This window comes from Cervus canadensis, chromosome 7 (assembly GCF_019320065.1).
Source record: "Cervus canadensis isolate Bull #8, Minnesota chromosome 7, ASM1932006v1, whole genome shotgun sequence".
Taxonomy (NCBI): Eukaryota; Metazoa; Chordata; class Mammalia; order Artiodactyla; family Cervidae; genus Cervus; species Cervus canadensis.
In genome coordinates this window covers 59,837,985-59,852,364 of record NC_057392.1, presented here as the reverse complement: position 1 = coordinate 59,852,364, position 14,380 = coordinate 59,837,985, and the positions used below count along the sequence as shown (strand labels likewise).

At 34.4% G+C, this 14,380-nt stretch overlaps 1 protein-coding gene across 9 annotated transcripts in view; it reads left to right on the top strand.

Moving 5' to 3' along the window:
* Positions 1-13,224, top strand: part of ATP11B (ATPase phospholipid transporting 11B (putative)) — a 110,112-nt gene extending 96,888 nt beyond the window's left edge. For 5 of the 9 annotated variants that reach the window (XM_043473634.1, XM_043473629.1, XM_043473637.1 and 2 more), the window contains 2 exons: positions 5,400-5,533; positions 9,707-13,224. In XM_043473634.1, coding sequence (XP_043329569.1) covers positions 5,400-5,533; positions 9,707-9,788 — 216 coding nt within the window. In that variant the 3' untranslated portion in view covers positions 9,789-13,224. Of the gene's footprint in view, positions 1-5,399; positions 5,534-9,667 lie in introns of all 9 variants that reach the window. The other 4 variants (XM_043473636.1, XM_043473633.1, XM_043473630.1 and 1 more) reach the window with 2 other exon arrangements.
* The last annotated feature ends 1,156 nt before the right edge of the window (positions 13,225-14,380 follow it).

The following is a 14,380-nucleotide window of genomic DNA, read 5'->3' as shown; positions in this document are numbered from 1 at the left end:
CTCTCCTTATGTGACAAAGATAACATAGAAATACTGCTTCATTTAACAAAGCAGCTAACTACAGAGGAACAGAAAATCTGAATGGCCTGTATTCAGTTATTTGCCTCTAAAAGGTACACTTTTCTGAATGAGTAAAATTTTGTAAACAGAATCAAACATTTAAAAAGCTGATAATAATAAGGCATATCTGATAAGTGTGACATTTTACAAAACTAATGTTATTTTCAAATCTGTGCTGACTTACTGAACAGCATTTTCATCTGGAGGTTAAAATGAAGAAAGGTACTAGTATTAATATTATTTCTACCAAACAGTAATGATATGCTGTGTATGATTGATACTTAGAAAACTGATTTCTTAACATTAGCTCTGCTGATGAGTTAATAATTGCTATTCAGATTCACCATCTCCATTAAAATAGGAGATTTTATCATTTTTCACAGATACCTCATACTCTTATTCATCTAAACTAAAAATTCCTAGTCAGATATTGTTGTTTTGTTTTTCTGGTAATCACACTATTAAAAGAGTCTCAGTCTTTTTGAAAGAAGGAATAAGCCAAATTTGTAAGCTTGCCTAATAATGTATGCTTATTTTCATACTTAAATTTAGGCAACACATATGGAAATCTCCTTTCTAAGGATCCCTAAAAGTCAGTATAGAGGTATTTTATTTATAACTATCTTTCAAAACTGTTTATTTGGGGAGAATGAAAAAAGGGAGGGAGTCTAGGGAAGTAAATATGAACTTGCAGCATGTTTTGGAGAAAAAGACCTTGAGTAAGAGAAGCAGTTATTTAAATACAATCATTAAACAGCCATGTCTTCCAACTCTCAATAAGGACTTGAAGCTGTTACTAGTTTTAGGGGTTTTACTATTCGTAACCAAATTTGGAAATTGGTAATACTCAATGACTTTCTCGATCTTACATTTAAAAGAAAAACATTTCCTAAACAGGAGCCTTTTTTTCTCACCATCATTATAGTTTAAGGCTTCTTTCCAAATACCTCCTATAAGGCTAAGCAAGGTATTCATTTTGATTATGAAGTATATAAAATAATTTTAAGAGCAAAAGAACAAATGTGGTTAATAGTTTGATAAAACTTTATTTGAAGGGTAAAATGTCATGGGAGTGACTAAAAAACTTAGAAATGTTATGAGTTTTCCAAAATTTAGAAGATTCAAGAAAGATTTTTGTAGAAGCAACAGGAGAAAATTCTAGATGTTTGCCATCACTGATGTGAAAATATTGGATATAAAAGCAGTAAGCTAGAATTTATTTCAGAAGGGAAGTTCTGTAAAGATGAAAATTTCCACTAGCCTTACATCCCATGTTGGCTCTCCATAGCTGTTTTGCTTGGCAGCCCTTTTAGCTCTGAGTTATGTGGTGGTTTCTGAGAAGTATTGTGGAGAGTGAGTCTTACCAATAAATCAAAATTTCTGATAAGTTAAAAGGTAACTATTTAGTCCACTAAGTAGGGTTTCATTCCCAGTACTTTCCTTTTTTTCTTTTCTAGTATTTATTAATAGTCTTTTTTTTTTTTTTTTAAGGTAGTGACCCCCTCTCCTTACTTTGAATGAAATGAGACCTAAATGCTGCACACTCAGTTATACTGGAAGCTGTGATATGAGATCAAAGATGTATATATGGGAAAGTGGTAGAGCTTGGAGATTTGCTAGAGAACAGTATAGTGTTTCCAATAGATAGCTTTACAGAAATGCAGTTAACCGGCATTCAGCATTTTCAAATCAGGTGGGGGTTTTCCCCCTTAGGGAAGAAAAAGAAATGTATTTTATTTAGTGTGATCAAAGGGTGATCTGAGAAGTCATTTCTTTATATATGTTTGACATTTTAAGATGTTTACTCTCTGTGTTGAGTTGCCCATAGTTTAATACCTGTCCTCAGGTTTTAAAGTAAAAGGTGATGAGTGCAAAGAAAGATAATTACCTAAAGTCAGATCCAGACCTAAGCACTGTTCTACATGTATCAGTATGTGGACACGCAAATGCTGTTGCCCTTACGGATGTCATCTTTAGTGAATCCCTGTCAGTTGGTTGAGCCCTAGCAGTTAGTAAAGCACATGCTGTTAAATTAAGAAGAACCAGACAAACTCCTTGTTCGGGTTTCTAGTCTAATTCATTGCTCCGCAGATAAATGTGAAGGACCAGATTGTTTTCTTGTTTTGTTGTTCATTTCTAGTTCATCACAGATCAATACTTTTGTAAAATACAATAAAAATGAATTACTAGGAAATGAAATTTAAAAGATATATAAAATAAGCCCCAATTTTGAAATTATTAGATTGAACAGTTAACAAAAATATTCTGTCGGATTGCAGTAAAATTGTCTAATCTCTTAATCTCACTGACCAGATGCATTTGTGTTCTCATGGGCCAGTAACGTGTTTTCAGACCAACAATGATCCATAGATCACACTTTGAGGCACACTGGTGTTTTTGCCAGGGGGGCACAAGTAACAGCTGCTCTCTCAACACTTAGGCTAAATATGTGCTGAGTGCACATCATGCTTTTCTGCCCACACAGTTACTCATTCTTTTTGCTTAGCCTGGAATGCTCTTTCTCTCCCATCTTCAGCTATTGAAATCCCATCCAGTCTTCAGTATGTATTTCAGATGCCATCTTTTTCATCAAAATACTCTCCCACTAATACCAACAACAGCAGCTGGTTTTGAGCTCTCCTTTCCCTTTTTTGATATTTGTAGTCTGCCTTATACCGTAACTATAAGAAAGCAGTATAGTAGCATGGTAAAGAGGTTTGGGCCCTGGAATCAGAGAAACCCAAGATTCAAGCCCCAGCTGGGTGAGCTTGAATATATTTTTTTAACTTCTCTGTTTCCTCATCTGTAAAATGTGTTTAAGTCTGGTGCCTATCCCAAAAGGTGGTTATAAATAAGATAATCCATGAGAAGCTTCTTACCTAGTAACTGGCACACAGTAAGCATTCCATTAACATAACTGCCGTTTCTGACTTACCTCCCACCCTTTTCTTTATCCTTAACTCAATAGACTGTCCCCTGTAAAAAACCAGTGCAGGGCCCTGCTCAGTGAAATACAAGGTGAATTTAAGTGCTTCTGCCGTTTCAATGATACAGACAACCATTGGAGTAGAATCCAGAGAGACAGAGGCTACTGATAGTTGGACAGGTGGGAAGATTTTAGAGAAATGACAGTATTTAAACTGATCTTGGTGTTAGGAGTCAGCATGCTGCCCCTAATTGGTGACAGGCCCTGACCCGTGTTCGCAGGCAAGGAACACTGCCTGGTTGGCTGTGTGGACACAGGAGCATTTAAAGGTAGAAGGAAAGGCAGCCTGAGGTCAGGTTATAAAGGGCTGGTTTTGAGATGGAGGAAGCTGGAGCCCAGTGACCCAAGAAGGAAACTAGGAAACTGGTTAAATCCTGTTACCTACACCAAGATTTCCTAAAATCTTCTACTGAATATTAATATTCGCCCTGGTATTGATTAATTAATGTTCCTTGGGGGGAGGGGAAGAAGGGAAGTTCACCAGAAAAAAACCAAATTTGCACTGTATCTAACTCTCCCCCTGGAGACTGACCATACAAACATGACTTCTTGGCAGTCCTTTACTCACAAAAGTCTGTTTAGACGTTCCTTGAACTAGGGTTTCTCAAACTTAGCACAAAACTTTTTTCATGTGATATCTGTAAATACCTCAAAAAAATTCAGTTTAAGAAATAGTAAACAGTCCTAAATCAAGGGCATTATAATGAAAGAACAGGTTGAAATTTGGCTGTTCCTCAGTGTTCAGCAGATCCTAGGACATTGATGCAGTCCATTCATTGCCAAAAAGAAACCAAGTTGTCTCACATTGCCTGGTATTTGGCAGGATTATTATGAGCAGGGTTTTTGCTGGACCTCACCAGTTGCTTCCCTGGTGGTTCAAATGGTAAAGAATCTGCCTGCAATGCAGAAGACCCAGGTTCAATCCCTGGGTCAGAAAGATCCCCTGGAGAAGGAATTGGCAACCCACTCCAGTATTCTTGCCTGGAGAATTCCATGGACAGAGAAGCCTGCTGGGATCGCAAAGAGTCAGACACGACTGAGCGACTAACTTACTTTCTTTGACCAGTTGCGTTAGGTTCAGAATGCCAGGTTATTTATGTTCCATCATGCTTGTGTCTCTGTCCATTGTGCCACCCATGCATGTCCCCTGTTGCCATGCTTGTACTCAACACTTGGTGACTCCCAACCTTTGCGAATTGTAGCACTCCAATGATCTATTGTTGTTGTTTTCCTTCCTCTATATTTTTGAGAGATTTGTTATGCAGTATGTTATACATGTAAAGTAAATGAAAATAAGTTTGTTTAAAATAACCCTTGAGAAATTTAGGAGTACCCTTGACTGTGTCAAAACCAGGTTGGGAGTCATTGGGCTATGTGGTTATACCATTTTCCTCCTTATTTTAACAGGATTGAAATTATTAACTACTGTAGCTTTAAGTAATCTTGCCCGGTTGTTTATCCCTCCTCAATATAAAGCTTGCATACTTACAGAAATTAATTCAGTTTTAAACCTAAATAGTACTACTTACTTAATCGACTTTAATAGTTTATCATCAGTTAATTTTTAAAAAAACAAGATGAGCTGTTTATGGACATGGTTAGCACTTAATAGTTGCTTAGCAACTTGAGGCAAATGATAGTTTTTTTCAAGAATTATTTATGGTGTATGTATATATATCTATATGGTGTTTAGAACTTACCACATAGTAAACACTATGTAAGGTGTTTGCTGCTGTTGGTGTTATTGCTGAAGATTGGAATTCAGTCCTGCCTGGTTATTTCCCAGTCTTCAAAATAATTTAAACTCTGCTTTTCTCAGTTACTGGACATTTTTAATTGAAGTTGCAAGAGCAGTTTCACCTAAAAAGTTCAAAGAAGAATTAAACTTCTTTAAGTTTCTGAGCGGTTGATGTAGATCATATTGATCATAATATATTAAGATACTGAAATCCACAATCTTGGGACTTCCCTGGCAGTCCAGTGGTTAAGACTCTGTGCTTCCAGTGCAAGGGACATGGGATGGGACGTGGGTTCCATCCCTGGTTGGGGAGCTAAGATCCCACGTGCTGTGTGGTGGGGCCAAAAGATAAATTTTGAAAAAAAATTTTAAATGCACAAACTTTCCAGATTTATACAAGATTCAGCTACTTGTTTTATATAACTATTTTACTCAACCTCTAATTTAGGACATAGTGCCTTTTAATCACTCTTAAAGTTTCCCATACCTTTCCATATTATATAAAACATGTATGCATTACTTTTGGTTTTAAAGTACTTGTTGTTATTTTTTTTAATGCTTTTTGGAAGTCCAAATCTATCAGTAACTAATATTTTTCTGCTTCACCTCCTTCAGCTTACTGAAACAAATTCAAGTATCAAGTGCTTGGACTCCATGTGCTGTTTCTCAGAAGGAGAAACAGCGTGTGCATCTGTTGGAAGAATGCTGGAGCGAGTAATAGGAAGATGTAGTCCATCCCATGTCAGCAGGTGTGAAATTTCTCTAAGTAGCCTTTGCTGCAGATGAGTATCCTATAAACTGGAACAGGTTGAACCTACATCTCTAGATACCTAATCAGTCAGCCCCTGCTTTTACCAGTTGAAGCAGGAAGTGTGCTATTTATTAGCACTCTTTGATGCTATTTCACTTCGTGGCTTTAGGATAGGGGGTTCTTTCACTAACAAAGGAAGAGAAGGCACCTTTGAAGAGACTTTTCATCTAATGAACAAAAAATTTTTGCTTTACAGTCTTTCTCAAATGTGGTGAATAGGAGTGTGTATATGGTACTCTTGCTTTTATAACTTTCTCTTTTTTGTTATACCTATACTATTTTATTTCCTGTATTTGTTTTGTTTGCTTTTTGTATTTACAAAATAATATGCACATAATAGGAAAAATCAAGAGATTTTGCTTTTCTTATTCTTCATGTATATTGTCTAGTAAGTCATTTGAGACTTTGGGATATTTATAAACAGAAAAAAGGCTGTATTTCTGCTCTCCTATACCTTTTTATCTGTGTGCTGCTGCTGTGTAATGAGGTTTTAAAATAAGTTGTGGTTTTTAAGTTTTTACTGCTATTTATGGCCTAATTAAAAGTTTATAAGTTAGAATGGGTCTTTAAATTATGGTTTAGAAGAATTTTATTGTTTTTTGTCCCTTCCCAAATGTATTTCTTGAATTAGACTTGTGCTTTTGAATCATAACAAAAATGCCATATTTACCACTTAAATTATTTAAAAGTGAAATTGATTCAGCTCTTTCTACATTTCCCCAAGAGACATACTATTATTTAGGCAATATTAAGAAATAGAAAATTGTTTCACACTTTGGTGTTCTTTAAGTGAATGATATTAAAGTTCCAAAGTGACAGCAGCAGTGCACTCGTGCCCATGATGTGTTAGAGATGGGCACAGATGAGTGGTGAGTTCCATTGTCCACAGCGTGCCACATGAACAGGATCACTTTCTATATGTGCCATGCTGGGGAAAAGTGTGGAAAGACCCCATGGAGCAGGAAATCAAGGGTGGAGGCAACACTGCTTTTATCTGTTGATAAAAGAATTTTTAATATTTGGTTGGCTTTATGTTTTAAAAGTGAAGAGCATGACATTCTTCTTCTTATTCTTAATGATTATATATTATTATTATAAGGTACATTATTCTTGTACCTTAGAATTCAGGTAACTTTTACTGGCAAACTTGTTCACTCCCACTTTGCCTTTAGTTATGGCCATTTCTTTATGGTACAGTTGCATTTATAAATAGAATTCTTTTAATATGTATATGGTTTCAGTCCCCATTTGTTGATTATAATGTGATCAAGAACATTTCCATAACACTGTGACATTATTTTATAGTCATTTTATTCCATATATAAGAATTACTATGAGCAGCTGAATTTATTGTGACTTGTATGACTTACAAAATTGTATTATAAAATGCATTATAAGAAATAGTTCTGTCATGTACCCAGGCCAGTGAGTCTCCCAAAGGAAGTTCCAGAAAGACCTAATATATATTATTTTACTTATTAAGACAGGTTTACTGCACAGAACTAAGGTGGGAATTAGACTAAGAGACTGCTATAGAACTTGTATAGAATTTTTTATTTATCTTTTCAGCACAAGATTTCTGTTTAATGACAATAAATGTCTTCACTAACTACTAAAACAGATTAGAATTAGTTTTAAATAAGCCCAGAATATTTTTCTGCTTTACATATATTCCCACTTTCTGGATATCAGTTATTAAGGTAATCTGCCCCATTACTCTTAACATAGCCATTTTTTTGCTACGTTATCCCTTTTGAACCTGCCTGAGGGATTATATGGGGTTTCTTTCTGCATATTCTATTGAATGTGTCTGTTCTCATCTGTACTTTTTTTCACTTAAAGTTGTATCTCACTTTTTTCTTGTGTAAGAGTTGGGTGTTTTTTTTGTTTTTTTTTTTGGTAATAAAATGTTTAACAGTAGTGAATATCTTATTTGACAGACTATAAATAGCTTTCCAATTTTGTTCAACATCTCCGGTTATGTTATTGGTTACTACTGTCATTATCTCCCTGTTTTCTTCAAATGAATAATCCAAAAAGTCTTTTGAGATTTGTTCGATTTGTTCTATTTTTTTTTTAGTGGATAAAATTATATAATATGCAAAACCACTTTGTGCCTTTCTAAGGGCTATATGAAAATTACCATAGATCCATTAACATTATATTTAAACTTTGAAAAGTCATTTGTTTTTGTTTTTTACATGTAATTGTTTTAGTGAAGTACATTTGGCACTCTGTTTTGATTCTGGAACAGCTTCTATTCTACATCTCTCTCTTATGTCTAATTTAAAAAGTAGGACAAGATTAACGTCTATTACAAGATGTAGAATCCCTTGGATATTTGTTCCATTAACATTAAACATAAGAGATAATGGTAATTACTTGAATACAACTAGTGCTTTCATATAACAGATTTCTAATAAAACTAATAAAGTTTTACCATCCTTTATTCTACTTAAATTTTATTAATTGATGTTGTCAGAGAAATATGCCATATTGCAAGCTACGTTTCAAAGGTAGCATCATGGTGCTCTATAAAAGATATGCCATGTTGTACTCTGAAGGTCTGTGCTTCAGCAGTAAATGCTTTTCTGTATGTAATTTACCAGCAGTTACTTATTCTAATCAAAATTGTCTTTTAAATAGAAAGGAGTTAATAGTTAATATATAACTCCGGGTTTAATGTTCTGTCAAATATGATATTTAACAATATAAATGCACATATGTGCTTTGAAAAGATCAAAAATGAAAGACAGCTTACCTAAGAGGATTTTCTATGTAAGCAGTGGTTGAAAAATAGGAAAAACTAGTACAAAATATTGGCAGTTTAGGAGTGTTGTTTATGGTTATGTTTTGTCATCTGTGCCTGAGCATACTTTTCCTTGCCTCAATACCAGGAAATGTTCCCATTTCATTCATTTATTTTACCAATACTGAGTACCTACTATGTACCAGGCATAGTTCTAGGTACTAGAGAGACAGTAGTGAACAAGCCCTTCTTAACGGAGGGTAGATACTGTTTAAGTTTTCCGGAAACTAGTAAAATTAGAGAACCTGTAAACCACTGGTATAGTTGTTACTTGTCTGTCTGCCTCTTCGCCAGCTTTGTAAAGTTTTCCAGCTTCTAAACTTCATTGTGATTGTGCTCACTTAATCGATTTAAACTGGAACTACATACACACTTTAGAGTCTCTAGGAAACAGATTTTTGAGAAAAGTGAATTTGAGCCATTTTAAGTGCTACTCTCTTCTTCTAACATCTTTATTTAAGGAAAGTGGGAACCCTGGTAAAAGTTATATAAAATGTATTTATTGTTAAGTGCTTTTAAGTCTTCTAAGAACAGCCACCTTTAACTTGGTAATTCTAAACTGTCCTTGAAATAGGTTAGGCTATTTTAAGCATGGCAGGCTATTTTCATTCTTAAGTTTTTTAGCTGAAATTGGTACAGCTGCAAATAAACTACTATATAATGAATTGCATATGGTCTTTTCATTCAGACAGTAGTTAACTTTTTACAGACCAGTAGAGGATTATTTGTTCTTAGTTAAGTGAAAATCCTAGTGATTTCCAGGTGTCTTTGATACCTGTTGAATTAAAACATCTTCTTTGTTCAAGCTAATTATGCTAAAATCTTTAGAATAGAATTTATATCTGAAAAGAAATTATAATATAATATGAACATACTATTACTTCATTCTAAAGCTTTTGGTAACTGGGCTTTTTGTTGTTTGCTTTTGTTATATCAAATACAGCCTAGTTGCTTTTCAGGAAAACCAAATGTGCATAACTTTAATAACATATTTGTTTCTTACTGAATTGTTAAGATTTTAAGAGTGTCTCATGCTTTACTACCTATAGAAATTGTTTTAATACTAGTGGATTTTGGCTAATATTTTTATACGATGACTAATTTTCCCAAGTTTTTGTATAATATAATGTTTGGTCATTCAGTGCTAGTAAAAAGAACTTCTCTTTAGCTTTTAAAAATGAATCAATCAGTGCTTAGTTTAATACTCAAACTGCATTTTGCTCCTAAGTTTTAGAGTTAATTTTTTTCTCAATTGATACATAGGTCCTGGTGAGCCAAACTTTTCTCTTATTGTTACTTTAGATCATGGAGTGCATCGGATCCTTTCTATACCAACGACAGGAGCATCTTGACCCTCTCCACAATGGACTCATCTACTTGTTAAAGGGGCAGTAGTACTTTGTGGGAGCCATTTCAACTCCTTACCTAAAACTGAGTGTGAGCATCCTGGTAATGGCCACACTACCTCTGTGGAATTACTTTCTGAAATCTCTGAAGTAGTTCATGCCCACTCAGAGTTATAATGGCAAACAAACAAAAAATATTACCATGCACCCATGTCAGCCACCATCTTAATTTAAACATGTTAAAATTTGTGAATAAAGAGACATTTTTCATCTCTTTATCTGGGTTGTCCCCATGTGTTTATGGGACTCCTAATGGCATTTCAGCCTTTTCCTAAGGCCACTCTATTTTAATATCAAGGTAGAAAAGGGAGCTAATTCCTAGTTAATTGTATTTTTTAGTATTAGCTTGGTTATTGAGTCTTCTATTTAAATCTGCTTCTGTAAATTATGCTGAAAAGTTTGCCTTGAAAACTCTATTTTTTTATTAGAGTTATATTTGAAGCTTTTCATGGGAAAAGTTAATGTGAATAGTAAGGAATTTTGGTCCCTCGGTGACCCATGTTAATTCTTTAGTGCTTTCTAAGTTCACAGAACAAATTAGGAGAATGCATTTCCAACCATTATTTACTTGCACTATGGATAGTATAGATAAATATATATCAGTTCCAAACTTTCAGTGTACTGTAACACAACCAGTTAAGTTAACCATATACATGCAAAAAGGTATACCATATCATATATAAATCAAGAATCAAGTCCATTCACCAAATTTCAAATTAATATTTACTATTTTCATGACAATGTAAAGAACCTGTAGTGGGTAAATTAGACACATTTGCATATTACTTAATGTGTTTATCATTGGATCTTTTGCATGCTTTAATCTGGTTAATATATGTCAGTTTGCTTTTTCTTGTCTATCTGAAGGCTTTGTTTATAGTATTTTACAGTGCTGTTGTGAAGTCCAACTATATCAATAAAAAACAGTTTGGAAAGTATTCAAATATTGCAAATACTTTTAATTATATGAATCAAAATTTTAGGATAATTAAATCAGTAAAATGAGAAGAGCCTCTTTTTGTGACTAGCTTAGAACTGCTCTTGCCTTTCAGTAAGCTAGCTCTTAGAATGAAGAATTTCAGATGAGAATCCTGTTATTTTTAGGTTAGTATGTTATCTAAGTTACAGCAGCCTACCACAGTAAAGTCAAGTCTACCCGGTGTCCCATTATAAGGTATGGCTATAGAATGTAAATGAAATAAACTCTAAAATGCTAAATTATATGCGGTAATGGCTGCAGTAAATTTAAGTGCTGTAAATGATTAATCAGGTTTGTATGATTGCCATTAATTCACTGCAGTTCAGTACTTGATTTCCATCCTGAATTTAACATGTAGATCCAGTGCTATCATTTGTTTTCATAAAAAGTAATGTTGTTTTAAAATTTGGAAATGATTATTAGTTTAAAACTCTTCCTAAGCATATGATTGAATACATATACATTTAAAATTGTATGGGAATGGTTGCCAAAGTTTTTTGAATATGGTAATTCCTTTCTGTACATTTATTTTTTGCACAACCCTTCCACCCCTTTCCCATTTCATGAATATAAGACTTCTAGAATTGGGCTTGTAGGGAAAGAATCATACAATTAAGACTTTACCTTTGTTCACTGGTAAGCTGTTTTCTTGCCAGTATAACATTTGTCTGTTTCAATAATGCAAGGATATATTAGGTTATAAATTTCAGCCTAAATATTAATTTTTGCAAATAGCCCATCTTTACCTTAGATTGGGTTTAGGAAAATGCTGTTATTCTGGAAATACTATAAAGGGATAATAAAAATTTACAGTGTGTACCCTTACCACTTCATGTTTCAGAAGAGGAAATACTGCAGAAAATATTCAGTAGAGTATTAGTGGATGACAATGGCAAACTTGCTCTTAGAATGTCTTGTAAAATGTTCATATAACAAAATGACATTTGGTAGCCGGGCATTGCATCTACCTTGGTGTTTATTTGCCATCAATTTAACTGACTACTAATACTAGGGAAGGACTGCAAAGCCATCAAGCAGTCTCTGACCAACTATAGCAAGGCATGAACTCAGCCAGCCTATTTGGTGCTCAAAGTATGATTGATACAATTTTTTGCATTCACTATTTGAAGTTATTTAGGAACTTTGTATCTGAAAAATAGCATCTGCTGACATGCTTATCCTACTCTGTTGTTCAAAACCTACTCCCTTTAAAGGAATTCTTGCAATTGTAAGAAAAGGATTTTCTGTTGTTTAAGAAAGTAACAGTGTTGTCTGCAAACCTCCAATAGTTCTGTAGATAGTCATTTTGTAAAATTGTTACTGCATAATGAGTATTTGTAAATTTTCCTCCTTGCATATCTCTTTAAAATTCTTTGGAAAGTACGATGTTGATAATTAACTTACTCTTATCTGCCAACACCAGGTACCATGCTACATGTGTTATTGCTAGTTACTGGTCTCAAATCTATTTGCTTCGCTTGCTTGTGTTTGCCTAGCCTTAAGGCTGTAGCCCTGAAGATAGTAGCAATCACCAAGTCAGTTTCCAAAATTACCCATCAGCTGCTTTAGGTGACTCAGCAATCCTGCCTCAACTTTCAACAAGCATTAGGCTCACACTGGAAGGAATAGAGTGTGGGCCAGGGGAACTATAGCTACCCAGGCTTGCTGTGGGGTTGAGAAGGAAAAAGGAGAGAATTAAGTTTTAATTTCTCTTAACTAACCACCTCCTTGGGTCTTAATCTCTCTGATGTCCAGCGGCTTCCCAGACCTGATCCAGACTCTGGCACTGTCCTGAGTAGGAGGTTAAACAGGGTCATTTCTACTGCATAAGATTGTGAAATTGGCCTTGTGTGATAAGCTTGAGCCTCCTATCTAATAGGCAGGAATCACAACCACTAAAATATTTACAATTTATACCAAAAGTTTTAAAATACACTGAAAAGTTATTGAAAAGTTATTGGGGATGGAGAAAAGGGAAAAATCATCCCATGTTTTGTGTTTTTCCTTTAAAGATCAATTTGGGGTGTAAGCATGTGTTAATAAAACTTAACACACCAAAGACTTATATGAAACATGTTTTGTTATTTTTGGCCCCCCTTTAGAGACACTTTTATTTCTATCTAAAATGCCTTCTATTTTCATAAAAACAGAACATTATTAAAGTGCTGTTTATGTGAGATAACCTGAATGATATTATTGCAAAAGAGCATAACTAATGATATGTTTGTAATAATGGTGATTGTTAGATTTTTATGAATAAAAAGAATAGTTGGAAATACTATTGTAACAGTTTAAAATTCTGGACCTCAGACACTGTGGCTATCTAATATAACTTGTTATCTTCATTGTCAGTAAATGTAGCATACCTGTTGTGCAGCGCTCAGTAATTTTTTAAAGTTTATGAAATTATATTAAATAAAAAATTTCCTATATAAGTAAGTCTTTTTCTGTTATTTAAATGCATTTTAAACCACCCTCTCCTCATCAAAACCAGCACTGCCAAGTTTTTGTAGTTAAATTTTACTGCATTTATTCTCCAGTAAAGAAATGTTATTATATGCCTTTCACTAACTGCAGTTTTCAGAAATCCAGTTCTTTTGTTACCCAAGTTTTATAGATTATCAGTACAGTTTCTGAAAGCTGTCTGATTGAAATGTACAGACTGTAAAGACCAACACACTTCAACTACAAATGCATCATTCATGAAAAACCAGCCAGTGTAAATTTGGAAATGCCTTCAATGAATAGAAAATATGTGCTTTCTGGGATTTCCTTGGCAGTCAATGGTTAAGACTCCAACGTTTCCAATGCAGGGAGCACAAGCTTGATGCCTGGTCAGGGATCTAAGATCCCACTTGCTGCATGGTGTAGCCAAAAAATTTAAAAGAAAAAGAAATGTGTTTATTAAAATATACTGTATATATTTATGTCTGAAATATTCCACTGTCCTAATGATGCTCAATCATTGTAAACACATTATTTCATTGGTGTTTATTAAAAAGGTAAGCTGTTGTTTTTGTACATGTGTTAGTATTTGCAAGGGATGACAATGTATATATTTTTTTATTTCTGAAATGAGCTAGAACACGACCCTGGACAAGTCAATTTATCTAGGTATCTTTTTTTTCCATTTATTTTTATTAGTTGGAGGCTAATTACTTTACAATATTGTAGTGGTTTTTGTCATACATTGACATGAATCAGCCATGGATTTACATGTATTCCCCATCCTGATCTCCCCTCCCACTCCCTCTCTACCCGATCCCTCTGGGTCTTCCCAGTGCACCAGGCCCGAGCACTTGTCTCATGCATCCAACCTGGGCTGGTGATCTGTTTCAGCCTAGATAATATACATGTTTCGATGCTGTTCTCTTGAAACATCCCACCCTCACCTTCTCCCACAGAGTCCAAAAGACTATTCTGTACATCTGTGTCTCTTTTTCTGTTTTGCATATAGGGTTATCGTTACCATCTTTCTAAATTCCATATATATGTGTTAGTATACTGTAATGTTCTTTATCTTTCTGGCTTACTTCACTCTGTATAATGGGCTCCAGTTTCATCCATCTCATTAGAACTGATTCAAATGAA